The sequence below is a fragment of the Sphaerodactylus townsendi genome, unplaced genomic scaffold (genome assembly GCF_021028975.2).
Source record: "Sphaerodactylus townsendi isolate TG3544 unplaced genomic scaffold, MPM_Stown_v2.3 scaffold_23, whole genome shotgun sequence".
Taxonomy (NCBI): Eukaryota; Metazoa; Chordata; class Lepidosauria; order Squamata; family Sphaerodactylidae; genus Sphaerodactylus; species Sphaerodactylus townsendi.
In genome coordinates, this window is record NW_025950396.1 from 748,611 (window position 1) to 775,644 (window position 27,034).

Genomic DNA, 27,034 nt, shown 5'->3' on the forward strand with positions numbered 1-27,034 from the left:
CCAAAGCTCCGTACCAGCTGAGCAAGGGGTCGCATATAGATGTTAAACAACAGCCAGGATAACAACGCCCCCTGGGGCACTCCGCAATAAAGCGGGCACTTCCGGGAGGCTTGATCCCCGCACCACACTTGCTGACTCCGGTCCCGGAGGAACGAGACAATCCATTGAAGGACAGTGCCCCGCACCCCGGAAGCCTCCAGGCGGTGGGCCAAAAGATCATGGTCGACCATATCAAACGCTGCGGTCAGGTCTAACAAAACCAGCAGCGCCAATCCGCCTCGGTCAAGCTGCATACGGAGCGTGTCTGTGACAGCGACGAGAACCATCTCCGTCCCATGCCCAGCACGGAAGATGGACTGGAAGGGATTGAAAGCCGATGTGTCATCCAGGAAACCCTGAAGCTGCTCCAACACCACTCTCTCAATTACCTTCCCCAGGAACGAAAGATTCGAAACGGGGCGGTAATTGGCCAGATCTCCTGGATCTAACGATGGTCTTTTTAAGAGTGGGCGGACCACTGCCTCCTTCAACCCACCCGGAAAGACTCCTTGCTCAAGGATTTTATTGTGGGTATTGTTGTCAGCCTCCCTGAGTCTGTCAGGGAAAGGGCAACCTATCAATCAAATTATAAATGAAATAAATACAGAAAATTCTCAAACTCCCCCTTGGAGTTCCTATTGGCTCTGTTGCGAAAATCTAGTGATGCGGCTCCTCAATATAATATAATTTACTAGCGGTGCTAGTAAAGTCTCTATTGGGTTGTTTAAGGATGGGAACTTGACATGGAATTTGGAGCAGGGAGGATAAACCGCCTTGCATGTACCATGTGTGCTAGCAGAAGAGGACTACCCTGCATCTGGAAGACACAACTCCCATCACCTGTCCAATGTGGCCTCATCCACCAGCAGACCTGAGGACCTTGTTATCGAGGATTGGTCCTGGATGGTTTGCCATGATGTGCTCTGATTGTATACTCTGTGTTCACCGCCCTGAGCCCTTCGGGGGAGGGCGGTATACAAACGTAATAAATAATAATGATGATGATGATGTGCCCTTAGCAATAGTCTGGAAGACACGTTTTGAACTATTTACAGTTCCTGAACCCTATTCAAAGGTAGCTGTGCATAGGTGTGTAACAGTAGTCTTGCTATTCCTTCAGTAATATGGTAAAAGTTTATATCTGACTTTCTCTCTTCATTTCAGGAACTGGATAATTTAGACCCAGCCGAGATTGAGCGTGAAATGATGAGCAAACTGCCTCTGTTTGATCTTCTTAAATTTCCTCTTCCATCCCCTGAAAGCAATACCAAACGCCTAGCCAGGCTTCACGAGCTGATGCACTACTGTACCAATGGTAACATTGTTATCTTACTGGCTTTCATTGCACACAGTTTCCTAGAAGATCCAAGATTATTGTCCTAAGAGGTTGATGTTGTAGCTCTTATGGCATTGCAGCAGCAAGGGCGCTTGATGGGTGTCCTATGGAGCATTTTAGTCTGTAAGGTCCAGTGGTGGGATCCAAAAATTTTAGTAACAGGTTCCCATGGTGGTGGGATTCAAACAGTGGCATAGCGCCAATGGGGCTGGGTGGGGCACGACGTGGGCGTGGGCGGGCATTCCGGGAACAGGGCATTAATAATTTCTCTGTTACTGTAAAAAACTCTTACTGTAAAAAAAAAGTTCCTAATTTCCAGCTGGTATCTTTCTGTCCATAATTTAAACTCATTATAGCAAGTCCTATCCTCTACTGCCAACAGAAACAACTACTTCTCCTCTAATTGACTGCCTGTCAAATACTTAATACTTTCAAATACTTGATTTTGTTTCTGGAAATCAAAAGAAGGATACTTTCCTTAAGCAAGGTACTTTACCATATTTCTAAAACATGTTTTTAAAACAGCCCAACAGGGAGAATTATCCCGTTTTCTACTTTCGCTAACCAGCCACATAGGAAACAACAGGACTTTATGATTTTTGGACCTAATGGAATTTCTAACGGAAAAAGCAGACCCAATTAGTAACCCCCTCTCGGCACACACAAATAATTAGTAACCTACTCTCGGGAACTGGTGAGAACCTGCTGGATCCCACCTCTGGTAAGATTTAGTGAAAATGTGCACCCATGTATACAGTGGTAAGAGGGGTTTGGTGGTAAGAAGGGTGTAATGAGCCAACATGCTCTATTTGCCAAATCATATATTTAACTCCCAGGCAAAGTGGAGCCACCCAGGTTAACACAGGTGTTTCTGCAACACAGGCGCAGAGAGAGAGGGAACTGCACCCCTGCCACAGCACCACCCACTCCCGCCCCAGAACACCCCCAAAACGCCCCTGCACTGGCACACGCCTGGGGTGTTGCTCCCCCCTGTCCCATTGGCACTATGCCACTGCTGCAACACCCAGGGGACTCTAGGTTTGCAGAAGTCTTAAATTTTAAAAAGGGAGGGGGGGGAGGGAGAGACTCAAATACTTTGCAACTTCTCATTTTGAATTTTCTAGACAACCCAGAGATTTCACATAGTATTTCACAACATTTCATGAGTCTCCTACAGGAGAGAAAGGGGGGATATAAATCCAAAACTCTTCTTCTTCATCTTGGAAAACCTCAAAAGAGTTTTGGGAAGGGGGGGATTGCGCAAAAGGGGAGGCGGAAAGGGGAAAGAGATGAGCGTCCTTCAACTGTGGCAATGCAAATTACAAGCTGTGCTGCTGCTTTAGACCAGCCATTAAAAGGGGGGTGAAAGCAAATTTGAAAAGATAAGCAGGAACCCATGGGAAACTTTAGGGAAATGCCTTCACTGGTCCCTGCTTGCTCTTCTAAATTCTTGACCCACCCTCCACCCTCCTGTTCTGACTGCCTCCTCCTCCCATCCCTTACCTCCTTCTCCTTCCTCTTAACCACAACAGTGGTCTCGCCTTCCCCTTGATGCCTCCTCCTTGCCACCAGGAAGGAAATAAAATAGCTGTCAGAGAAGGTGGGCACTTCAGCGGGCTGTCTCCCAGCCTGTACATGGTCAACTCCTTCCTTCCTTCCTTCCTTCCTTCCTTCCTTCCTTCCTTCCTTCCTTCCTTCCTTCCTTCCTTCCTTCCTTCCTTCCTTCCTTTCAGCCGCCACTTTCTTCCTCCTCCCTGCCAGCCCCTAAATGGCCACCATTTCTTGCCTCATTTCCCCAGCCTTCTCTTCCCTTCCCCACTGTTTCACTCACACCACTGCCTTCTCTTCTGTTCCGCAAGATCTTTACAGCTGCCTCTCCCCACTTGCCTTGTCACTGTTCAGCCAATCACATCCTCTCTTCTTTCTTGCCTCCTTTGGTGGTTGGCTTGTCCATACTGCTACCGGCTCCTCCCTCCCCCAGCCGCTTCTGCCACCAGCCAACTGTTCTTCCTAGGCCAGGGGTCTTCAAACTATGGCCCTCCAGATGTTCATGGACTACAATTCCCATCAGCCCCTCTCAGCATGGCCAAGTGGCAGGGCTGATAGGAATTGTAGTTCATGCACATCTGGAGGGCCATAGTTTGAAGACCCCTGTCCTAGGCCATGGCTATGTGGTTGCTAGGTAACTCTCAAAATGGTGGTGATGTCCGTGCAGGGGCAAACATTATTTCTCCAGTTTGTGGTTTTTAAAAACATGCCATTATTACTTTAAAGCGTTCCGATTCTTCTGCAAACCTGTCTGAATCTGCACCCCTTCTCTGGTTCTGTACATCTGCCACAGGAACCAGATGCACCATTAGATGTATGGTTTAAAAAGTACATTATTTCTTTGAAAAGTGATTGCTGAGGAATTCATCTTTTATATTACTAAGCAACATCTGCATGTTGGAAACCATCTTGGTCATAACCTTCACAAGCGTGCCAAAGATTGTACAGGAAGATAAGCTACATTGACATAGACATAGACAAGCCTTTATTGGCATACCAAATTACAATAAAACAATTGTCCATAAAAGACAGATAAATACAACAAACATTCAGAGTCTTATCAATAGTGTAGTCCAGGGGTAGGGAACCTGCGGCTCTCCAGATGTTCAGGAACTACAATTCCCATCAGCCCCTGTCAGCATGGCCAATTGGCCATGCTGGCACAGGCTGATGGGAATTGTAGTTCCTGAACATCTGGAGAGCCGCAGGTGGGTGGGGGGGGGGGGGGGTGGGGGGGGGGGTGGGTGGGTGGGGGGGTGGGTGGGTGGGGGGGGGGGGGGGGGGGGGGAGGGGTGGGGGGGGGGGGGTGTTGCGGGGCGGGGGTGTGGTGGGGGGGGGGGTGGCCGGGGGGGGGGGTGGGGGGGGGGGGGGGGGGGGGGGGGGGGGCTGGGGGGGAGGGGGGGGGGGGGGGGTGGGGGTGGGGGGGGGGCGGGATGGGGGGGGGGGGGGGTGGGGGGGGGGGGGGGTGGGGGGGGGGGGGGGTGGGGGGGGGGGGGGGTGGGGGGGGGGGGGGGTGGGGGGGGGGGGGGGTGGGGGGGGGGGGGGGTGGGGGGGGGGGGGGGTGGGGGGGGGGGGGGGTGGGGGGGGGGGGGGGTGGGGGGGGGGGATTCAGCATGATATCTTGGCAAGGAATAATAGACGAGGTATTCAGCACTGCTGCCTTGACCTAGAATTGCAGAATCATAGAGTTGGAAGAGACCCGAAGGGACATCAAGTCCAACCCCCTACCAGGCAGGAATACACCATCAAAGCACCTATGACAGATGGCCAGCCTCTGTTTAAAAACCTCCAAAGAAGAAGACCCCACCACCCTCCCAGGCAGGGTATTCCACTGTCGAACACCCCTTCCCCTCAGGAAGTTCTTCCTAATATTCCTGTTCTTTCAATTCAATCTGTGTGGCTCAGGCTAGCTAGATCTCGTCAGATCTTGGAAGCTAAGTTGGGTCAGTCCTGGTTAGTACCTGGATGGGAGACCACACTGTAGTCACCTACATAGAGGCAAGCAATGCCAAATCACCTCTCTTCATCTCTTGCCTCAAAAAACCCATGAGAGGCCACCATGTCAGCAGCAATTTGACAAAACGTTCCACCATTGGGTAGCATTGTTAATGGTCAGGGGTGGTGACAAAACCAAGGCTGGGGAACCCTCTACTCTCCAGCCTCTGCTTCAACATCTGCACCAAAGAAGGGGCCACCCCACTCCCACTCGGTTACTGGTTTCATCACCAAAAAAGCACTTACTGAAATCTGTAAATTAAGAATACAGTCCAAGGGCAGGTGGCACCAGTGGTGGGATTCAAATAACAACCGGTTCCGAACTTCTGGAGATGGGACTCAGTGGCGTAGGAGGTTAAGAGCTTGTGTATCTAATCTGGAGGAACCGGGTTTGATTCTCCACTCTGCCGCCTGAGCTGTGGAGGCTTATCTGGGGAATTCAGATTAGCCTGTACACTCCCACACACGCCAGCTGGGTGACCTTGGGCTAGACACAGCTTCTCGGAGCTCTCTCAGCCCCACCTACCTCCCAGGGTGTTTGTTGTGAGGGGGGAAGGGAAAGGAGATTGTCAGCCCCTTTGAGTCTCCTACAGGAGAGAAAGGGGAGGATATAAATCCAAACTCTTCTTCTCTTCTTCAGTGGTGGGATTACAACTGGTAGTGTGACTCAGTGGTGGGATTAGCGACTGGTTCTACCGAAGTGGTGTGAATAGGCTGAATCCCACCACTGGGTGGCACCCTTCTAAGCCTATTGACTTTAATAGATTTAGAAGGGTGCAGCCGCTTCAGAGTGCACGGGTACACTCAGTCTGTCCAGCCCAAGTATTAATGACGTCTTTTCCTCCATGACTGATACAGGAGCATGTGTGTGCGCCACATGTCATTAAGGCACCACTGATTTATGGTGATCTCAGCAGGGGGCTTTCAAGGCAAGCGAGAAGCAGAGGTAATTTGGCCATCGCCTTCCTCTGCAGTCTTCCTTTGTGGTTTTCCATCCAAGTACTGACCCTGCTTCGTTTCCAAGGCCTGACGAGATCAGGCTCTGCCATGCCACCTCCCTTCCATACAGAAGAATAGGTGTGGTGTAACTGCAGTTTCTACCCATTGTTGTTGTTGTTGTTGTTGTTGTTGTCGTTGTCGTCGTCGTCATCAACATTATCATCATCATCATTATTATTATTATTACAATAACAATAACTATTATTATTATAACAATAACAACAACAACAATAACAATAATAACTAATAAAATTATTATTATTATTAATAAATATTATTATTATTATAACAAAACAACAACAACAACAACAAACAACAACAACAACAACAACAACAACAACAATAATAATAATAATAATAATAATAATAATAATAATAATAATAATAATAATAATAATAATAATAATAGGATTTATAGGCCGCCTCACCCTCGAAGGGCTCGAGGCGGCTCACAATATAGCTGTTTTCAATAACAGCAAATAAGTACAAAAATATAACTTAAACCCATTAAAACCTAATAGCAGCAATTACTGGAAATCTCAAGTTTCTCAAGTTCTATTCTTTCATTACCAGTTTCCACTTCCAGTGAAAGATCTTAGAATCTCCAGCCAACAAACTTTGGTTTATGTAATAGATTCTGTCATTGCTCAGTCAGTGGCTTAGGGCAGTGGCGTATCTGCCTATGGACAAGGGAGGGCCCTTGCCCATGGGCGCAACGATTTCAGTCACGTGGGGGGCGCCAAAATGTCTCAGCCCCGCCCACTCTGGACAGTGGCCCACTGGTCCCACCTCCCAGTCCCAGCAAGCCACCAGAGCAGGAGGACAGGGGAGCTCCGCCTCCCTCTGACCCAGCATGCCTTGCCCATGGGGGGGCGCCAAACTCATGTTTTGTCCTTGGGCTCCAGTTTGCCTAGATATGCCTCTGGCTTAGGGTGTTATTCAGTCTAACTGTAAGCATCTAACCTCAGTGGTCAGTTTATGATATGGTAGCATTGTTCAAAGGAAAAAAAGAATTGCATGGTCCTTTGCTTACAACTACAAGGACTCTGTGGATCTCCCTGCATCTTAGACCAACCAACGTGTCCTACTTTCAGGATATTTTGTGGCAACACTGATGAACATAAACCATTCCCAGAATTCATTCAGTCATGTTCGTTCATAGCACTGGGGTTGTTTGTTTGTTTGTTTACAGATTATGGAGGTCGGAAATATAAAAGCCAAGAAAGCCAAAGAGCAAACTCAGACACCTTTGTATTATGAGGTAAGTAGATCCTTTTTTCTGTTATCATTCCTCTGATTGGCCGATTTTGGACGGGAGAGCTTACCTCCTCTCTGCCCCACCACAGCATCTGGTGTGCGCCTGAAGTGCCCTTGCTTCCTGCAGGGAAAGCTGAGAGCAAGAGCAGCAGGTGTGGCAACTTCCTTGTATGTTGGTACAAGAAAGTTTGCCACCTGCTGCTTCTGCTCCCCAGGTGCGACGGCTTCCTTGTTCGCTCAGTTGCCAGCGCTCCGCAGGGACCTCCTGCACAGTTGCCCATTGACTGTTGTGGGTTTTTTAAGGCTGTGTGGTCGTGGTCTGGTAGTTTTTGCTCCCAATGTTTCACCTGCATCTATGGCTGGCATCTTCAGAGGCGCATCACAGTGAGATGTGTTTTTTTGCTGCAGCTGTCACTCTGTAGCTGCTTTACTTGTTCGTTCCGTATCAGATTACTAATGGCAGTAAATATTTTTATTTGTTTTTATTTGCTTTGTTTTTTTATTATCTGTTTTGTTTTGCAGGCCACCCTTTTCCATGCGAGCTCAGGGTGGTGTAAACATTATTAATAACAATAAAAGCAGTAAAATCCACTGTATCTCGGTGCCACAGTCTTCATGAAGGCCGCTTCCACCCATGCAGAATAATGCACTTTCAATCCACTTTCAATACACTTTGAAGCTGTGCGGAATAGCGTAACCCACTTGCAAACAATTGTGAAAGTGGATTGAAAGTGCATTATTCTGCATGGGCGGAAGAGGCCTAGGAGATAACAGTTAGATTAAAACTGTATCCTTTTACAAAGTTGTGCCTGTGTTCTTTTTCAATAAGGCAGACCCGAGGATTAACAAAATTTGAATTTATTGAGAAATTATGACGGGTCCACCACTGTCTGTATCCAGAATTGATATTCAGGAGTTATAGCAGTACATATAAGGCTCAGCTAAAGCCTGCCCTGCTCCCTTTCTCCTTCTTCCAAAAGCAAAACTGCTGGTGGATGCAACAGTCCCCAGATGCTGTTTGAATGTTCATTCCCCACTCTCACTAACCACGGGACTTTGGGGATCTACAGCGTGGTAACGCAGAGCCCATCAGTACAGAAATCTCTGCCGTGAAGGAAACTTCCTCTCACTGTGGGGCAGAGCAGCCGTGTCTAATCAGCCAGAGTTTACTCCCAGAAGTTAACCTGCATACTTCTATGCGCACCCAGCCATAAAGCTTAGACACAGAGATGCTGTATGAATGTTCATTGTCCTTGCGTGAGACTTCAAAATTGACACCATATGCAGTCAAGCATAATTTCTCCAAAGGTGTTAGGGAATAAGAAGATGTCGGGAAGCTGGAGTAACACTTCATTCATCCCAAAGCTATAAATATATCCAGCTCGGTTAGAAACAAAATTTGAAAAATATTACACGCGGAGGTATTCCTTCGCAATACCTCCAGTCTGGATGAACTCTGTAAGGAAAGCAGCCCGAGTGCTCACCCTCTCCCTCTCTCATACGAACCCTCGTGCTGTGTCTCCTGTTATTTTAAAGTCGCTATATGGCTCTAAGGGAAAGATCCCAGATGTGAGCGACCTGTATGAAATTTGGTGGAAACAAGCTGTAAAAAACATGCTCATAAAACAGCTTGTCAGTGCCACACATCTGGACAATGCAGCTGTATGTTCATGTTGCTGTCATCACCCAAAGAAAATCAATAACCTTATTCCACCCCAATTAGGGTGCATACCGACAGAATCAGAAAGGAGGGGGTTACTCTTGGAGTCTTGGGTGGAACTCCATCCCCCCCCCCCCCCAATAGATGTATACAGTAGAACCTCGGTTTTCGTTGGTAATCTGTCCAAAAAGAATCGATGAAAACCGAAACTGATGAAAACCGAGGCAAACTTTTCCATAGGAATCAACGTAAATCCAATTAATCCGTTCTACGCACTCCAAAAAACATACCAAAAACCTATATTTTGGTGTTTAATGCTGAAAACAGCAACAAACAATAACACTAGGACCAGCTTCAGAGCCAGTGGACCAATGTTGCACCAGAAAGCTGTCCAAACAGGTCTGTTTCTGAAGCCTCTTTAAGATTTGTCTGAAATGGGGCAAAATATTGTCATTAAACAAGTTGCAGACACGGCCTGCCACAGCTTTGTCCGGGTGATTTTTCTCCACAAACCCCTGCACCTTACTGCAAATCGATGAAAACCGAGGCAAATTGATGAAAACCGAGACAAATTTTTCACTGAAAAAATCGATGAAAACCGAAGGCAATGAAAACCAAGGTTCCACTGTAATACATTTTCCAGAACACCAAAAACTGGAATGTATTTTCCAGTAACACATTTTCCAGAATCCCTCCTCCACCTTCTTTTTTCCTGCCTGAAATGAAGTGAATGGTATTTACGCCCTCTGTTTGGTAGGACTTCAGCTATGACAAAGGGCAGCCCTTCTGAGATGACATTGTACACCCCAGCACGCAGGCTTATGAAACATCTCAGGGTCAGAAGGCTCACCCAAAGCTGATGCCCTAAAAATCTTGATTGTCTGTAAGGTACTACTGGACTGGAATCTGGCGCTTGTACTGCAGACCTGGACTGCTGATCACCTGAAGCTGTCTTTCACAAGGGTGACTCAAGGGGTTTTCACCAGCCCATCCACATACGTTATGGTACCTTCTTTATAGTGCCTTAGACTCCTTTTAGGAATCCTGGTGAACCACGGGAAAATCCCCCATGATTTCCATCACTAAAACATACTCTCTCCCATCCATTGTCAGGGAGATACAGCAAGGTTAGAGGGTATATGTCTCCAATCCCATTTTTCCAGGTCTAATAATGTTCCAGGGGGTAGATCTTGAGTCAAGGGCAGCCTAATCTACAGGGATGGTGGCACGGTGGCACTACCCTAACACCTCCAGAAGAGCTTTTCAGCAGAGCACTGAGGGAGGAAAACCCCCAAACCCTCCACACTCCTGGAAAGCCCTCCATAGGGCTCAATGGACTTATGTCACCCAAAAAGGTACTTATGTCACCCAAAAAGGACTTATGTCACCCAAGGCCCAGGTCACTGTGAACTTCTTTGTCAACCCACCAGCTCCAAACCTAGGAGTGCCCCAGCAGCACCAACAAGGCAGATAGCAGCAAGGGAGTCCTGACAAGGCACTCAGTGCCACATCTGAATTCCTGGAGGGGCACAGTGGCCACCTGCCCGGCGTGTTTACCCCTTTGCTGGGGTAAGTGCCCCAGGAAGGGCAAATTCACTGGCACACTTCGTGCCACCTCCACAGGATGATTCAGCCCCTCTATCTGGATTGGTCCGATAACTGCACTGGAACGGCAGGTCTTTAACCCCTTCTCCCTTGTGTGACTTCTTTTTCCCCTTTAAAAATGACAGAAAGGAATATTCATGGGCTCGTGGATCTCTCAGGATCGCATCTGGTTCGGCTGTGATTTGATTGATGTCAGGGGGGAGATTTGCCTTTTCCACAGCTCCCAGAGCTGCCGAACCGATTTACTGTCTTGTCCCAGAGGGCGGGGATCTTAGTGAGGTCTTTCCCCTTTCACAAAAAGAAAGAAATCTGTCTGTGTGGAAGCGTCTAAAGCACATTCCACGAAAATAAGAGTGTTGAGAGAGAAAGAGTCCTCTGAGTCATGTGCAGTGGTGGAGCTACAAAGGGACAGGGGGTGCGCTGTGCTCCGGGTGCATGGGGGTGTGGAAAATCACCCCAGGCCCCTCCCCCGCCCCCCTTGCGGCGCCCCCCTATTCCCTTCCCATACTTACCTTAGTTCCTTTCCTTTTCCTAGAAATTTTTCAGGCTGAAAAAACAACCTGAGGAACTACAGTTCCCAGGAGACCTTGGGGCTCACAAGGTCTCCTGGGAAGTATAGTTCCCATCAGGCCGTTTTTAAGCCTGAATTGCGAATAGGCCTTTTTTCAGCTTGAAAATGTTCTAGGGAAAGGAAAGGAACTAGAGTAAGTGTGGGAAGAGGGGAAGGGGGGGCGCCACGGGGGGGCGGAAAATATAGACTGCGCACAGGGCGCAGTTTGGCCCAGCTATACCTCTGGTCATGTGGGGACAACTCTGAAGATGTTGCAGGAAGGAAACTGTGCTAATAAGAACATAAGAACAAACCAGCTGGATCAGACCAGAGTCCATCTAGTCCAGCTCTCTGCTACTCGCAGTGGCCCACCAGGTGCCTTTGGGAGCTCACATGCAGGAGGTGAAAGCAATGGCTACAAGCATTTAAAGAGCTAGTCATGTAACAGAATAACAGACTTCAGGTGCCTCTGGAAGCTCAGCATGTATTTTATGTACCATTTCCAGGCGATACTGGAAGATCGGATAATAGTCTTGAAAGTGTTTTGTCCGGTTCACCTGAAAATAGGGTAAGTCACTGTGGAACGGGCATGAAATGTGCATTATGTCTGATGTCTCCAGAGCTGTTCTGTGTAAAAGTTAAAGAACTGTTAATTATAGAGAACTGTTTGATGCCAATTATAGAGAACAGTTTGATGTTCATTATAGAGCAAGTACCTCAACATCTGTCTTTTTGAAGAATTTCATGGTGCATGCTTGCAAAAGTAGACTGTGTGAAGTGCTGTCAAGCCACAGCCGACTTATGGAGATCCCTTGTGGGTTTCAAGGCAAGAGGCATTGAGAGGTGGTTTGCCATTGCCTGCCTCCTTGTGGACTGAGAGAAAAAGAAGAGTGTGGATTTATACCCCCCCCCCCTCCCTTTTTCTTCTGTAAGGAGTCTCAAGGCGGATTACAAACTCCTTTCCCTTCCTCCCTGCAACAAACACCTTATTAGGTAGGTGGGGCTGAGAGAGTTCAGAGACTAGGCCAGGTCACCCAGCAGGGATGTAGCAGTGGGGAAATAAATCTAGTTCACCAGATAAGACGCCACTCATGTGGAAGAGTGGGGAATCAAACCCAGTTCTCCAGATTAGAGTCCACCTGCTCTTAACCACTACCCCATGCTGGCTCAGAGAACTGCGAGAGTTCTGAGAGAACTGTGATCAGTGACATAGCTATAGATTTTTTATGGGGTGGGTTCAGGGGCATGGCCATGCCCCTACCCACCCCTGAGGCATGGCCACACTTCCCAAGCCCCCTCCCCTGGCCTCAGTGCTTATGAGAGCAGCTCTCTGAGGCCGGGGATGGCAGTCTCTTCTCCCCGGAGAGGTGGGAAGAAGGGACTGCCGGCTGGGAGCCCAGCCAGTGGGGGTGGGGGGAGGGGGGAAGTGAGGAGGGGGAGGGGGCAGAGCTTCGGACATGTAATGGGGGGTTTGAACCCGTGAACACCCCCCCTTACGTATGTCCTTGACTGTGATTGATGGCCCAAGGTCACCCAGTAGGCTTCATGTGGAGGAGTGGGGAATCAAGCCTGGTTCTCCAGATTGCAGCCCATTGCTGTTAGCCACTGCACCACGCTCACCCCTGAAAGTAGACTAGGGGCTTTTTTGCACACACGGTTTGTTCCTGTATTAAGGCAATCCGCATCGACATCCTGAACTTTTTGTTGCTGTTTCATCGCTCTAGATCAGTGGTGGCGAACCTTTGGCACTCCAGATGTTATGGACTACAATTCCCATCAGCCTCTGCCAGCATGGCCAATCGGCCATGCTGGTAGGGGCTGATGGGAATTGTAGTCCATAACATCTGGAGTGCCAAAGGTTCGCCACCACGGCTCTAGATCATTCACACATCACCAGGTTGTTGTGGATGTTCTTGTTGCTTCAGAAACCCCTTGGTTTTGCATTGCCCTGGAATGCAGTACAAATGAGAGTTCCGATTGGCTGTTGTGCCGTCCAAGGGCGTGTTCCGTGTGACGCTTGGCCCCCGTCATCACAAGCTAACGAGCTAACAAATCAGCGTGATTTCATTATCTCAGTGTACCACTGCATTGAGAACTTGCTATCTCGAAATATCGGGGCGGTGTTGGAAACAATGCATTGCATGAGCAACCGCGAGGAGGGGCGGGAGGAGAGTGAGACGGAAACGAAACAGTGAAATGTGCACGCGCAACTGGCAAGCTCTACCGCATCCTGATTGGTTGGAGGAAATCACATCTCACAGTGGGCATGTTCCCTCACAGTCGCTTGTTCCAGTTGCGTTTTGCACCTAGGCACCAGATTGTGGGGGGAATCCGTTTTATCCAAGAAAGTTGCACAATTATCAAGCGACAGGAAAAATGTGAGACAAAGGCCGAAATGCCCGACAGATTAGGGGTCGGGCCACATTACGGCTCAAGTGTGTGCGAAAAAAGGCAAAAACGTGACAACCTCATATATTAAATCAAGAATAAACTGTGTGTGCGAAAAAGCCCTAGGATCTTCTTAAGGCCAAACTTGATGTACACTAACAGAAAACAGGAGCCCATTAAAAAATCCATACCTACGTCCCTGCTCAAAGGCAATGTGAACTTTTGGATCTAACTATGGGGCTTCCCCTTGAAAACAGACGTCTGCCTGACCTCACTTGTCAAATTGGCTGTGATCCCCACACTCTCCATCTTAACAATCACAGAAAGCATTTTCTCGGTGGACAGCGTTAGATGTTGACGTTTCTTGTAGAGGCAGACAGTGCATTTATTTCCTTTCTTCCATTTCCTGTGTGATTTCCATCCAGGAGTTGCTCTGCCCAGGTCTCCACCAAGTCAGTGTTTATAGAGGGCGAGTGCATGTGTTTGAGAGAGTAAATATTATATCGGCACATGCTGACAAATGTGGCATGTCAGTGTGGCAGTATATTTGCATGTATTTGGAATTTCATGTTATGGAAGTATGGTGTTCTTTGACTCTGGTCTGTGGCCTCCTTTCTAGTTAGAATGTTAGCTAGCTGTGACACTAACATTGTTTTCCTTTGGTGTCTCCTAAGCTAGTTCAAGAGATAGCATTAGAAGACATACAGAAGACTCAACAGCGGTGTTTGAATGACTGGAGTTTTGCTGAACATTTCGAGCCGCATATTCTTTTCCAGGTACTTTCGAGTTGTTTCTTTCTTACGCTGTGGCCAGCGCCTCAAGAAAAAAAGGAAGAGAATGTTAAACATATCTCTGTCATTGGTTTGGATCAGTGGTGGAATCCAAAAATTTTAGCAACAGGTTCCCTCGCCAGCCCCCCCTCAGCAAAGGGGGCAAAGGCATACCTAGGCAAACCTGAGCCCTGGGCAAAACCAGAGTTGGATGCCCCCCCATGGGCAGCCACCCCACCACGACCCCCCCAATTTTTTTTGCACCAGGTCATTTCTAAATCATCATCACATTATAGAAAATGCCCCAACTCACAAATCTGAACACAGCAATGGTGAAACACCCAGGTTCTTTGATCGAGACTGGTGAGATAAAAGGTACGAAAGGCTGAGAATCCATGAATTGCAGTACCTGAAAGGGATTAACCCAGTTCAGGGAGTTACATTATTAGTCGCAATTGCTATATGGAACCTTCATGTTCAAAGGCAGTGTGCCTCTCGGGGAGGCGAGGGCGTGGATATGGAAAAGCAGACCCAATTAGTAACCCCCTCTCGGCACACACAAATAATTAGTAACCCACTCTCGGGAACTGGTGAGAACCTGCTGGATCCCACCTCTGGTTTGGATGTCCCAAAACTACTGACTGAATGAATTAATGGCCGTTTACCCACTGCCAGGTGTTCCCCACCCTCACCCTGCTCTGGCATGAAAAGTCACTTTGGAAGTCCTCTCGCTTTCTCCACAGAAAGTGAGAAGCACGCAGGGCAAGAGATAGCGTGTCAGGACAAGAAATCTTGCCCCAACATGCCTCCTCTCTCGACGTGCCGCTGTAACCTCTGTAAGCTACATTCATTTTCCTCTTTCGTTTTCAGGTTCTTCACAGCGCAACCCAGAATTACCGATGCATTGACTCTTATTATCACACTCAGGATAACTCTTTGCTGTTAGTCCTTCACAATCCCATGAACCAACGGCATCAGTTTCAGGAGTCCTGGAACGTGGCCCTGCACTCCGATGTTGGTTTCAGGTAAAAGGTTCCTCGGACACTGTCTTCGAACACTGTGGGGCCTGTAGAAATTAAACGTCCCCTGTGTAAGGAGACAAGATTGAAAATGATTGACTTGTGGAGATCTCTCAGACCCTCGTCTGATCATCTAATCTACTTTACAGGATTCTTGTGAAGATCAAAAGGGGAAGGGAGAACGACATATGCAGCCCTGAAGTCCTTGCAGGGAAGGCAGGACACAAGTGTATTAGACAGATAGATTTGTGCAGATGCGATTCAAATACCTGTTACCTTTGAAGGACATTGAATGTACTTCATAGCATTGTTAAAGTGGAAATGTTTCAGAATAAAAAATAAGTCATAAAATGCTAACAAAAGGTTTATGACTGCATGGAAGAGTGCTGTCATTGATCACACGAGGAACTGATTTTTTTCCCCCCAGGAATTATTTGGAATTGATAGCAGACTCTATTAGTGAGTGGGTACTACAAGAAGAAGTTAAATACCAGGAAGACAAAATGGCGAAGGAACTGGAAGCACTTAGGTTAGCGAAAGAGATGGCAGAAAAACCTCCGGTTGAAATCAAGTCACCACCATCCCCTAGGAAAGCTTCTTCCTCGTCTAAGAAATCCAAAAGTAAGTATCTTGCTTATTTACATTCTTATCATGTATCATTGTGTTGTAGAGTCCTGGAAGATGCTTCTCCCAGTAAACAAAAGTGAAGAACATCCTACTCAGTGTCCCAGGGAAAACTTCTCCTCAAGGCAAACACAGCACTGGTAATCTCAGAGAAGGTCGTTGCATGGAGTTGGCATGATTGTTGTTAGCCAATGAATATTGACTCACATCACCCATCACACCAATGACAAAAAGAAAAAAGAAAAAAAGATTTTTTCTAACAGCCTTCTGGGAACATGCATGTAAATGGGAAAATGTGAGGAGAGCCCACTGCAAGCCCACTGTGCAGCTGCCAGCCACGAGGCAAGCCTTCCATGCATAATGGGTCATTGTCTGCCTCTGTGGCATCCCATCCAAGTATTATCCTGTGCTGACCCTTCTTCGCTTTCAATATCTGATGAGATCCGATGAAATCAGGCTAGCCTGAGTAGTCCTGTTCAGGATTTACCCCAATCCCTACATGCCCAGGTCCCTATATTCTCAGCAAGGTTGTCTCTCTTTGACCCAACCCTTTAACTTCACACTCTTCAACCTCTTTGAATATTAGAGCTTGTTCAACTCTAAAAAGATCAGAGAACCCCGAGTGTAGCCTGGAGTTCTCCTGAAATCACAACTGATCTCTAAGCTGCGGAGATCATTTGTCCTAGAGGAAGTGGTAGCTTTGGAAAGTAAACCCTGTGGCATCCTGTCTGAGCTCCCTCCCTTCCCCAAACTCTGCTTTTCCTAGTCACTGCCTGTAAACTTCTAGGAATTTCCCAAGCTGAAGCTGGTAACTGTAGGTAAAACCTTGATAGCACATCTCGGCTGGGTAGGCTGGGTGTTAACCCACAGGCACAATCTTATATTCAAAAAAGGAAAGATGTTTGTTATGAAAAGTAAATCAGAAATGGCATTTTAAAAGCAGAAGGCGAAAGATAACAAAGCAGGAGAAAAACAAATGAACAATTAATTTGGCTGTTATGGCTTTTTCAGCCCGTGTGATGGTTTTTGCCCCTAATGTTTTGCCTGCATCTGTGGCTGGCATCTTCAAAGTCATGTCACAGTGTTCCTCTGCATGGCACAGACACAAAGGAACTTCGTGAGATGCCACTGAAGGTGTCTTCCAGAGGTGGGATCCAGCAGGTTCTCACAGGTTCCCGAGAGTAGGTTACTAATTATTTGTGTGTGCCGAGAGGGGGTTACTAATTGGTGATTTTGCCACGTGGTTTTTGCCTTAGTTACGCCCCTCCTCTCAGCAGTAGCGCTCAGAACTTGAAGCAGTCTAGCAGGAGGTGCACTGGCGTGTGAGGCAGCCGCATCTGCATACATTTGTTTCCCGCCCAAGGACCGGTGCAGTGACTGCGTCCTTGCCACAGCCCTGCCCAGAAATGCCCCGCCCCCGGAATGCCTGGTCACGCCCCCGTCATGCCCCGCCCAGCCCCATTGGCGCTACGCCACAGTTTGAATCCCACCACCTTGGGAACCTGTTACTAAAAATTTTGGATCCCACCACTGGTGTCTTCCACACAGGTGAAAAGTTAGCAGCAAGAAACCACCAGACCACGGCCACACAACCTGGAAAACCCACAACAGTCAATCGATTCCCGCCATGAAAACCTTCGACAATACATGAAACGCTGAACAGTGGCAGGTATAATTAAAGACAAGGTTCTAAGAAATATGTTTTATGATAAGGAAGTGGATGAAGAAGACCGTTTCCAGCTAGGCTGCTCAGTCTTAGCACAAAAACACCAGTAGTCCAGCCCTACTTCCTGAAGGTTAACAACGCAAAAGCCTTTTCCCAACCCAGGCGTTTTCCGTTACAACATTTTTCAATCTTCTTTATTCTTCCTTCAGTTCTCAAAGGTGCCAAAAGCAAAACCGAAGTTTCTCCAGAGCCTGTCCCAGAGAAGGAAAAAAACATTTTTGTCCGCGATGACTCGCTCAAGGTAAACCCCAGTTTCATTAGTTAAGAACATAAGAACTAGCCTGCTGGATCAGACCAGAGTCCATCTAGTCCAGCACTCTGCTACTCGCAGTGGCCCACCAGGTGCCTTTGGGAGCTCACATGCAGGAAGTGAAAGCAATGGCCTTCTGCTGCTGCTGCTCCTGAGCACCTGGTCTGCTAAGGCATTTGCAATCCGAGATCAAGGAGGATCCCCAACCCCTAGTAAGAGGATCAAGATTGGTAGCCATAGATCGACTTCTCCTCCATAAATCTGTCCAAGCCCCTTTTAAAGCTATCCAGGTTAGTGGCCATCACCACCTCCTGTAGCAGCATATTCCAAACACCAATCACATGTCATGTGAAGAAGTGTTTCCTTTTATTAGTCCTAATTCTTCCCCCCAGCATTTTCAATGAATGCCCCCTGGTTCTAGTATTGTGAGTTCTGTAAAACTTGTTCCTTCAGCGCATCTGGTGCATTCGGTACCTAAGCAGTCATCCAGACCAACTCCTGCGATAGTGACAGCAGCATAAGGAAGTGGTAATAAGAGCAGCGTTTGCGTAGCTACGGGCACAGCGGGACCTGAACGATTTGCATTGCTGCCCCTTGGGATGGGCAGAATCCAGTTCCCGGAACCCAGAGGTATTATTTGACCCCTGAGCCTTTTGGAGAGTAGAGACTAGGTGATATATGGCAAGTACTCTGGTGCTGCAACCAGCTTTCTCAAGGAAAAAAGGGATCGGCATCAGAGACGCACACATTTCAGGCTGCTCAGTGGGTTGAAGTACCCCAGCCGCAATGCCGTGACCAGCTGCATCCTCATTTCTGAATTCTTCGTGTGCTAGCAGGACTGTATTTTTGATCCTGTGCCAGCAGCACAGAAGACAGCCAGAACTGCTATTTTTTAAAGTACAAGGAAGCATAATGATAAAGAAGCGGACCAGACTTACCTGGGCCGCCATTGCCGCCAGGGGAAGGGCGCCGCATTGCCCTCCTTCCCCTCTTCCGCCAGGCTGCCGCGTCACTGGGCCGCCCTTCGCAGGCGCTGGGTGGCACAGCCCATTGGCTGTGGGGCGGGGCTGGCCAGGGTTAGGGTGCTGTTCTCACGAGAGCATGAGAGAACGATAACCAACCAGAAACTTGGGCGAGGGAGATGTGATGATGTGATGACGTGCTCATGTCATAACGTGAGCACGTTTTTGTGGGAGGAAAAAAAGGTCCCGCCCCAACACAGAATAACAGCCAATCAGGAGAGACCCACCAAGCCGATCGCGTGGTAGTGGGGATTGTTACATTTCTTGAATCCCAGATAGGCCTAGATGTCTTCACTGGAAACAGGCTGCTGTGGGAAGGTTGAAACCTCAATGAAAAGGTGCAGTTTATTTTCAAACTTGGTTTGATCTAGATTAAATTTCCTGGTGGGGATTTGGCCATTGTTGTGCTTGTATCTAGAGCGAGGGTTTGAGCCTGGGTCTCTCAGATCCTAGTGGGTTGATCTCTAACCACTACTCTGCTAAAGGCCAGTGAAGAAGCCTGACCTACCCAGCCGCATCAGCTGTGCCCGCATTTGGACAGGTTGTTTGCTGTTTTCCTGGTATTATTCCAGATTATGTTAATCTCTGAGACCTCTGTGGGTTTTTCTGCAACAAACTAATGTGGGTAATTTACATGGATACAGCTAAAATATTCATGCGGATCCCGTTGTCCCATTTCCTTCAGCTTACAGTGGATTGAATCCAGTGGGAAATTTCCACTAACAGAAGTGGTTTTTATGCTGTATTCCCTTCCTTCCCAATTTTCTTTTTAATTTTCTTTTTAATTTACTTACTTACTTACTTACTTACTTACTTACTTACTTACTTACTTACTTACTTACTTACTTACTTACTTACTTACTTACTTACTTACTTACTTACTTACTTACTTACTTACTTACTTACCGCCCTCCCCCGGAGGGCTCAGGGCGGTGAACAACAGAAACATAAATAGAGCACATAAGACCAAAGACTAAAATCCGTTAAATATTAGTTATTTTGGCTCTATATAAAATAAAACCCCACCCCATTAAAACGCAGCATACTAAAATCAACATAATAGATGGCACCTACTATCAAGTCCCTTAAAAGAAAGAGGGGAGGGGGACGGCAGGATCCACTGATGTTATAAAGGGGGGTAGGGGGCCCATCAGCGGCCAACCTCCCCAAAGGCCCAGCGGAACAGCTCAGTCTCATTTTGACTTTTGACCTCCCCTTGGGCTGTTCATGGAGTCTTCCTGGCCCCGAGGAGTACCATTTTGCAGGGAGGCATTTGGGGCTGCCGCAAGAGGGGGCAGGAAGGAAGTCCTACTCCTTTGGCAGAGATTCCCTTCCTTCAGTAGAGATTTTCCATAGGATCCAAGCCCATGTTATTTTCTGGAACAAATTACATTCACACGCCCCTCCATGTAAGATGCTAAAAGAATGGGGAAGCTTTCGAACAGAACCATGAAGTTCTGTTAAACAGAACCATGAAGCAGCCATTGCTGATTATCACGAGGAAGCTTGTAGAAACTGGTTTTTGTTTTTAATCTTTGCACAGGCCTGGAAGGAAGAGCAGGAACGGCTGCTAGAAGAAGAACGGCTCAAGGAGCTGAAAAAAGCCGAGAAGAAGGAAAAAACCCCGGGCAAGAAAAAGGGCCAGGGCAAAGACCCGGTGATCCCCGAAGAAGGAAAGACGTCTAAAAAGAAATCCAAAGAAAAATCTAAATCGCCCTCTAAATCGCCAGAGTCAAATAAATCACCAGAGCCAGAAGACCAGGCAAAGAGGCACAGTAAACTAATGATTCCTCCTCTTCCTCCTGCCAAGAGTTATGAGGTGAGGCAATGTGTGACAGTTTGCAGCCCCTTAGGAAGGACTTGCTCTTTTTCACACGGAGAGAGATCTAGGGGCCTCGCTTCTCTGCTCAGAACTGGACTTCTCCGCACACACAGTCAGTCAATCTGTGGCTTAAGTCTCTCCTGTGAGCTATCTGTGGCCCATGCAGCGCTTAGCCCCACAACTGTCAGCTCCACAGTGCGGTTTTTCCTGTGTCTACTTTGTTTAAAAGGGATTCTCCTGCTGCGAAGTGTCCCCCAGCCAATCCAATCTGCCATTATACCCACCTGTTCTTTTGGTGCAACTTTTGGCAGAGAAGGTTGCTCTCTGCTGCTTGTCTGTGTGTGTGTGCGCCTGCGTGCGTGCGTGCGTGCGTGCGTGCACACCCACACGCCCTATTCTGGGCCTACTTTATTTTGCAAGACTATGTAAATTTCATGTAAATTTCACCAGCCTATTGCTCCAACAAAAGACCAGCAGCGGTAAAACAAAATTTTTTAAAAAGAAAGCTCTTCTAAACATTTTGAATTGCTGTCCCAAAGAGTGGGAGGAGGTGCTGATCAGTGAGCAAGGAAAGGCAGGCGAGAAAACCTGATGCCAGCCAAACACTTGCTGTCTCCCTTTGCTTTCGCTGCGAAGGGAGAGGAAAAGCCACACTCTCGGCAGTTTTAGAAACCGCTGAGACTCTCTGATCTGAGGCACGGTGTGTTTGGGAGAGGGGAAAATGTGTATGTAACTGAGAATCCAACTTGAAGGGGGTGTATGCTCATATGCTCACTGCAAAGGAGAGCATGAGTATGTAAATTGCCTGTATGTAACATCGGAGGTATCTCTTCACACATTATAAAATACACAGGTTGGGCCTGGGCACCTAGACCTATCCTGTGTACTCTTCTGTGAAGAGCTTCAAAGTCAGTATGGTTGTGCGGGTCTCTTTTTGTTCTTGAACTGGGAATAGGTGTGTTTTGGTGCCAGAGGGAGCTCACAGCGTGTCAGCATTTTATGTTTTTACAATATTTGAATGATAGCGGGCAAAACTAGTTTATAACAGTAGCAAGTAGCTAAAAACTATGGTAAACAACCTGCTTAATTTTAGGATTGTGCTGGATACTCTTGCTTTTAAACTTTTGGGCCCCAGATAGTGGTGCCTGTAGTACTCTTCAACTGAAAGGGTGGGGGGGGGGGGGGGTGGGGGGGGGGGGGGGTGGGGGGGGGGGGGGGGGGGGGGGGCTCGGGTGGGGTGGGGGGGGGGGGGGGGGGGGGGGGGGGGGGGGGGGGGGGGGGGGGGGTGGGGGGGGGGCGGGGGTGGGGGGGGGGGGGGGTGGGGGGGGGGGGGGGTGGGGGGGGGGGGGGGTGGGGGGGGGGGGGGGTGGGGGGGGGGGGGGGTGGGGGGGGGGGGGGGTGGGGGGGGGGGGGGGTGGGGGGGGGGGGGGGTGGGGGGGGGGGGGGGTGGGGGGGGGGGGGGGTGGGGGGGGGGGGGGGTGGGGGGGGGGGGGGGTGGGGGGGGGGGGGGGTGGGGGGGGGGGGGGGTGGGGGGGGGGGGGGGTGGGGGGGGGGGGGGGTGGGGGGGGGGGGGGGTGGGGGGGGGGGGGGGTGGGGGGGGGGGGGGGTGGGGGGGGGGGGGGGTGGGGGGGGGGGGGGGTGGGGGGGGGGGGGGGTGGGGGGGGGGGGGGGTGGGGGGGGGGGGGGGTGGGGGGGGGGGGGGGTGGGGGGGGGGGGGGGTGGGGGGGGGGGGGGGTGGGGGGGGGGGGGGGTGGGGGGGGGGGGGGGTGGGGGGGGGGGGGGGTGGGGGGGGGGGGGGGTGGGGGGGGGGGGGGGTGGGGGGGGGGGGGGGTGGGGGGGGGGGGGGGTGGGGGGGGGGGGGGGTGGGGGGGGGGGGGGGTGGGGGGGGGGGGGGGTGGGGGGGGGGGGGGGTGGGGGGGGGGGGGGGTGGGGGGGGGGGGGGGTGGGGGGGGGGGGGGGTGGGGGGGGGGGGGGGTGGGGGGGGGGGGGGGTGGGGGGGGGGGGGGGTGGGGGGGGGGGGGGGTGGGGGGGGGGGGGGGTGGGGGGGGGGGGGGGTGGGGGGGGGGGGGGGTGGGGGGGGGGGGGGGTGGGGGGGGGGGGGGGTGGGGGGGGGGGGGGGTGGGGGGGGGGGGGGGTGGGGGGGGGGGGGGGTGGGGGGGGGGGGGGGTGGGGGGGGGGGGGGGTGGGGGGGGGGGGGGGTGGGGGGGGGGGGGGGTGGGGGGGGGGGGGGGTGGGGGGGGGGGGGGGTGGGGGGGGGGGGGGGTGGGGGGGGGGGGGGGTGGGGGGGGGGGGGGGTGGGGGGGGGGGGGGGTGGGGGGGGGGGGGGGTGGGGGGGGGGGGGGGTGGGGGGGGGGGGGGGTGGGGGGGGGGGGGGGTGGGGGGGGGGGGGGGTGGGGGGGGGGGGGGGTGGGGGGGGGGGGGGGTGGGGGGGGGGGGGGGTGGGGGGGGGGGGGGGTGGGGGGGGGGGGGGGTGGGGGGGGGGGGGGGTGGGGGGGGGGGGGGGTGGGGGGGGGGGGGGGTGGGGGGGGGGGGGGGTGGGGGGGGGGGGGGGTGGGGGGGGGGGGGGGTGGGGGGGGGGGGGGGTGGGGGGGGGGGGGGGTGGGGGGGGGGGGGGGTGGGGGGGGGGGGGGGTGGGGGGGGGGGGGGGTGGGGGGGGGGGGGGGTGGGGGGGGGGGGGGGTGGGGGGGGGGGGGGGTGGGGGGGGGGGGGGGTGGGGGGGGGGGGGGGTGGGGGGGGGGGGGGGTGGGGGGGGGGGGGGGTGGGGGGGGGGGGGGGTGGGGGGGGGGGGGGGTGGGGGGGGGGGGGGGTGGGGGGGGGGGGGGGTGGGGGGGGGGGGGGGTGGGGGGGGGGGGGGGTGGGGGGGGGGGGGGGTGGGGGGGGGGGGGGGTGGGGGGGGGGGGGGGTGGGGGGGGGGGGGGGTGGGGGGGGGGGGGGGTGGGGGGGGGGGGGGGTGGGGGGGGGGGGGGGTGGGGGGGGGGGGGGGTGGGGGGGGGGGGGGGTGGGGGGGGGGGGGGGTGGGGGGGGGGGGGGGTGGGGGGGGGGGGGGGTGGGGGGGGGGGGGGGTGGGGGGGGGGGGGGGTGGGGGGGGGGGGGGGTGGGGGGGGGGGGGGGTGGGGGGGGGGGGGGGTGGGGGGGGGGGGGGGTGGGGGGGGGGGGGGGTGGGGGGGGGGGGGGGTGGGGGGGGGGGGGGGTGGGGGGGGGGGGGGGTGGGGGGGGGGGGGGGTGGGGGGGGGGGGGGGTGGGGGGGGGGGGGGGTGGGGGGGGGGGGGGGTGGGGGGGGGGGGGGGTGGGGGGGGGGGGGGGTGGGGGGGGGGGGGGGTGGGGGGGGGGGGGGGTGGGGGGGGGGGGGGGTGGGGGGGGGGGGGGGTGGGGGGGGGGGGGGGTGGGGGGGGGGGGGGGTGGGGGGGGGGGGGGGTGGGGGGGGGGGGGGGTGGGGGGGGGGGGGGGTGGGGGGGGGGGGGGGTGGGGGGGGGGGGGGGTGGGGGGGGGGGGGGGTGGGGGGGGGGGGGGGTGGGGGGGGGGGGGGGTGGGGGGGGGGGGGGGTGGGGGGGGGGGGGGGTGGGGGGGGGGGGGGGTGGGGGGGGGGGGGGGTGGGGGGGGGGGGGGGTGGGGGGGGGGGGGGGTGGGGGGGGGGGGGGGTGGGGGGGGGGGGGGGTGGGGGGGGGGGGGGGTGGGGGGGGGGGGGGGTGGGGGGGGGGGGGGGTGGGGGGGGGGGGGGGTGGGGGGGGGGGGGGGTGGGGGGGGGGGGGGGTGGGGGGGGGGGGGGGTGGGGGGGGGGGGGGGTGGGGGGGGGGGGGGGTGGGGGGGGGGGGGGGTGGGGGGGGGGGGGGGTGGGGGGGGGGGGGGGTGGGGGGGGGGGGGGGTGGGGGGGGGGGGGGGTGGGGGGGGGGGGGGGTGGGGGGGGGGGGGGGTGGGGGGGGGGGGGGGTGGGGGGGGGGGGGGGTGGGGGGGGGGGGGGGTGGGGGGGGGGGGGGGTGGGGGGGGGGGGGGGTGGGGGGGGGGGGGGGTGGGGGGGGGGGGGGGTGGGGGGGGGGGGGGGTGGGGGGGGGGGGGGGTGGGGGGGGGGGGGGGTGGGGGGGGGGGGGGGTGGGGGGGGGGGGGGGTGGGGGGGGGGGGGGGTGGGGGGGGGGGGGGGTGGGGGGGGGGGGGGGTGGGGGGGGGGGGGGGTGGGGGGGGGGGGGGGTGGGGGGGGGGGGGGGTGGGGGGGGGGGGGGGTGGGGGGGGGGGGGGGTGGGGGGGGGGGGGGGTGGGGGGGGGGGGGGGTGGGGGGGGGGGGGGGTGGGGGGGGGGGGGGGTGGGGGGGGGGGGGGGTGGGGGGGGGGGGGGGTGGGGGGGGGGGGGGGTGGGGGGGGGGGGGGGTGGGGGGGGGGGGGGGTGGGGGGGGGGGGGGGTGGGGGGGGGGGGGGGTGGGGGGGGGGGGGGGTGGGGGGGGGGGGGGGTGGGGGGGGGGGGGGGTGGGGGGGGGGGGGGGTGGGGGGGGGGGGGGGTGGGGGGGGGGGGGGGTGGGGGGGGGGGGGGGTGGGGGGGGGGGGGGGTGGGGGGGGGGGGGGGTGGGGGGGGGGGGGGGTGGGGGGGGGGGGGGGTGGGGGGGGGGGGGGGTGGGGGGGGGGGGGGGTGGGGGGGGGGGGGGGTGGGGGGGGGGGGGGGTGGGGGGGGGGGGGGGTGGGGGGGGGGGGGGGTGGGGGGGGGGGGGGGTGGGGGGGGGGGGGGGTGGGGGGGGGGGGGGGTGGGGGGGGGGGGGGGTGGGGGGGGGGGGGGGTGGGGGGGGGGGGGGGTGGGGGGGGGGGGGGGTGGGGGGGGGGGGGGGTGGGGGGGGGGGGGGGTGGGGGGGGGGGGGGGTGGGGGGGGGGGGGGGTGGGGGGGGGGGGGGGTGGGGGGGGGGGGGGGTGGGGGGGGGGGGGGGTGGGGGGGGGGGGGGGTGGGGGGGGGGGGGGGTGGGGGGGGGGGGGGGTGGGGGGGGGGGGGGGTGGGGGGGGGGGGGGGTGGGGGGGGGGGGGGGTGGGGGGGGGGGGGGGTGGGGGGGGGGGGGGGTGGGGGGGGGGGGGGGTGGGGGGGGGGGGGGGTGGGGGGGGGGGGGGGTGGGGGGGGGGGGGGGTGGGGGGGGGGGGGGGTGGGGGGGGGGGGGGGTGGGGGGGGGGGGGGGTGGGGGGGGGGGGGGGTGGGGGGGGGGGGGGGTGGGGGGGGGGGGGGGTGGGGGGGGGGGGGGGTGGGGGGGGGGGGGGGTGGGGGGGGGGGGGGGTGGGGGGGGGGGGGGGTGGGGGGGGGGGGGGGTGGGGGGGGGGGGGGGTGGGGGGGGGGGGGGGTGGGGGGGGGGGGGGGTGGGGGGGGGGGGGGGTGGGGGGGGGGGGGGGTGGGGGGGGGGGGGGGTGGGGGGGGGGGGGGGTGGGGGGGGGGGGGGGTGGGGGGGGGGGGGGGTGGGGGGGGGGGGGGGTGGGGGGGGGGGGGGGTGGGGGGGGGGGGGGGTGGGGGGGGGGGGGGGTGGGGGGGGGGGGGGGTGGGGGGGGGGGGGGGTGGGGGGGGGGGGGGGTGGGGGGGGGGGGGGGTGGGGGGGGGGGGGGGTGGGGGGGGGGGGGGGTGGGGGGGGGGGGGGGTGGGGGGGGGGGGGGGTGGGGGGGGGGGGGGGTGGGGGGGGGGGGGGGTGGGGGGGGGGGGGGGTGGGGGGGGGGGGGGGTGGGGGGGGGGGGGGGTGGGGGGGGGGGGGGGTGGGGGGGGGGGGGGGTGGGGGGGGGGGGGGGTGGGGGGGGGGGGGGGTGGGGGGGGGGGGGGGTGGGGGGGGGGGGGGGTGGGGGGGGGGGGGGGTGGGGGGGGGGGGGGGTGGGGGGGGGGGGGGGTGGGGGGGGGGGGGGGTGGGGGGGGGGGGGGGTGGGGGGGGGGGGGGGTGGGGGGGGGGGGGGGTGGGGGGGGGGGGGGGTGGGGGGGGGGGGGGGTGGGGGGGGGGGGGGGTGGGGGGGGGGGGGGGTGGGGGGGGGGGGGGGTGGGGGGGGGGGGGGGTGGGGGGGGGGGGGGGTGGGGGGGGGGGGGGGTGGGGGGGGGGGGGGGTGGGGGGGGGGGGGGGTGGGGGGGGGGGGGGGTGGGGGGGGGGGGGGGTGGGGGGGGGGGGGGGTGGGGGGGGGGGGGGGTGGGGGGGGGGGGGGGTGGGGGGGGGGGGGGGTGGGGGGGGGGGGGGGTGGGGGGGGGGGGGGGTGGGGGGGGGGGGGGGTGGGGGGGGGGGGGGGTGGGGGGGGGGGGGGGTGGGGGGGGGGGGGGGTGGGGGGGGGGGGGGGTGGGGGGGGGGGGGGGTGGGGGGGGGGGGGGGTGGGGGGGGGGGGGGGTGGGGGGGGGGGGGGGTGGGGGGGGGGGGGGGTGGGGGGGGGGGGGGGTGGGGGGGGGGGGGGGTGGGGGGGGGGGGGGGTGGGGGGGGGGGGGGGTGGGGGGGGGGGGGGGT

The 27,034-nt window shown here is 56.6% G+C and overlaps 1 protein-coding gene across 1 annotated transcript in view; it reads left to right on the forward strand.

The window, feature by feature from the left end:
• Positions 1-27,034, forward strand: part of SPAG17 (sperm associated antigen 17) — a 116,954-nt gene that overhangs the window by 33,724 nt on the left and 56,196 nt on the right. The window contains exons 13-20 of the mRNA XM_048482805.1: positions 1,204-1,354; positions 7,302-7,463; positions 11,496-11,557; positions 14,052-14,153; positions 15,018-15,172; positions 15,594-15,787; positions 17,666-17,757; positions 20,332-20,607. Coding sequence (XP_048338762.1) covers positions 1,204-1,354; positions 7,302-7,463; positions 11,496-11,557; positions 14,052-14,153; positions 15,018-15,172; positions 15,594-15,787; positions 17,666-17,757; positions 20,332-20,607 — 1,194 coding nt within the window. The remainder of the gene's footprint in view (positions 1-1,203; positions 1,355-7,301; positions 7,464-11,495; positions 11,558-14,051; positions 14,154-15,017; positions 15,173-15,593; positions 15,788-17,665; positions 17,758-20,331; positions 20,608-27,034) is intronic.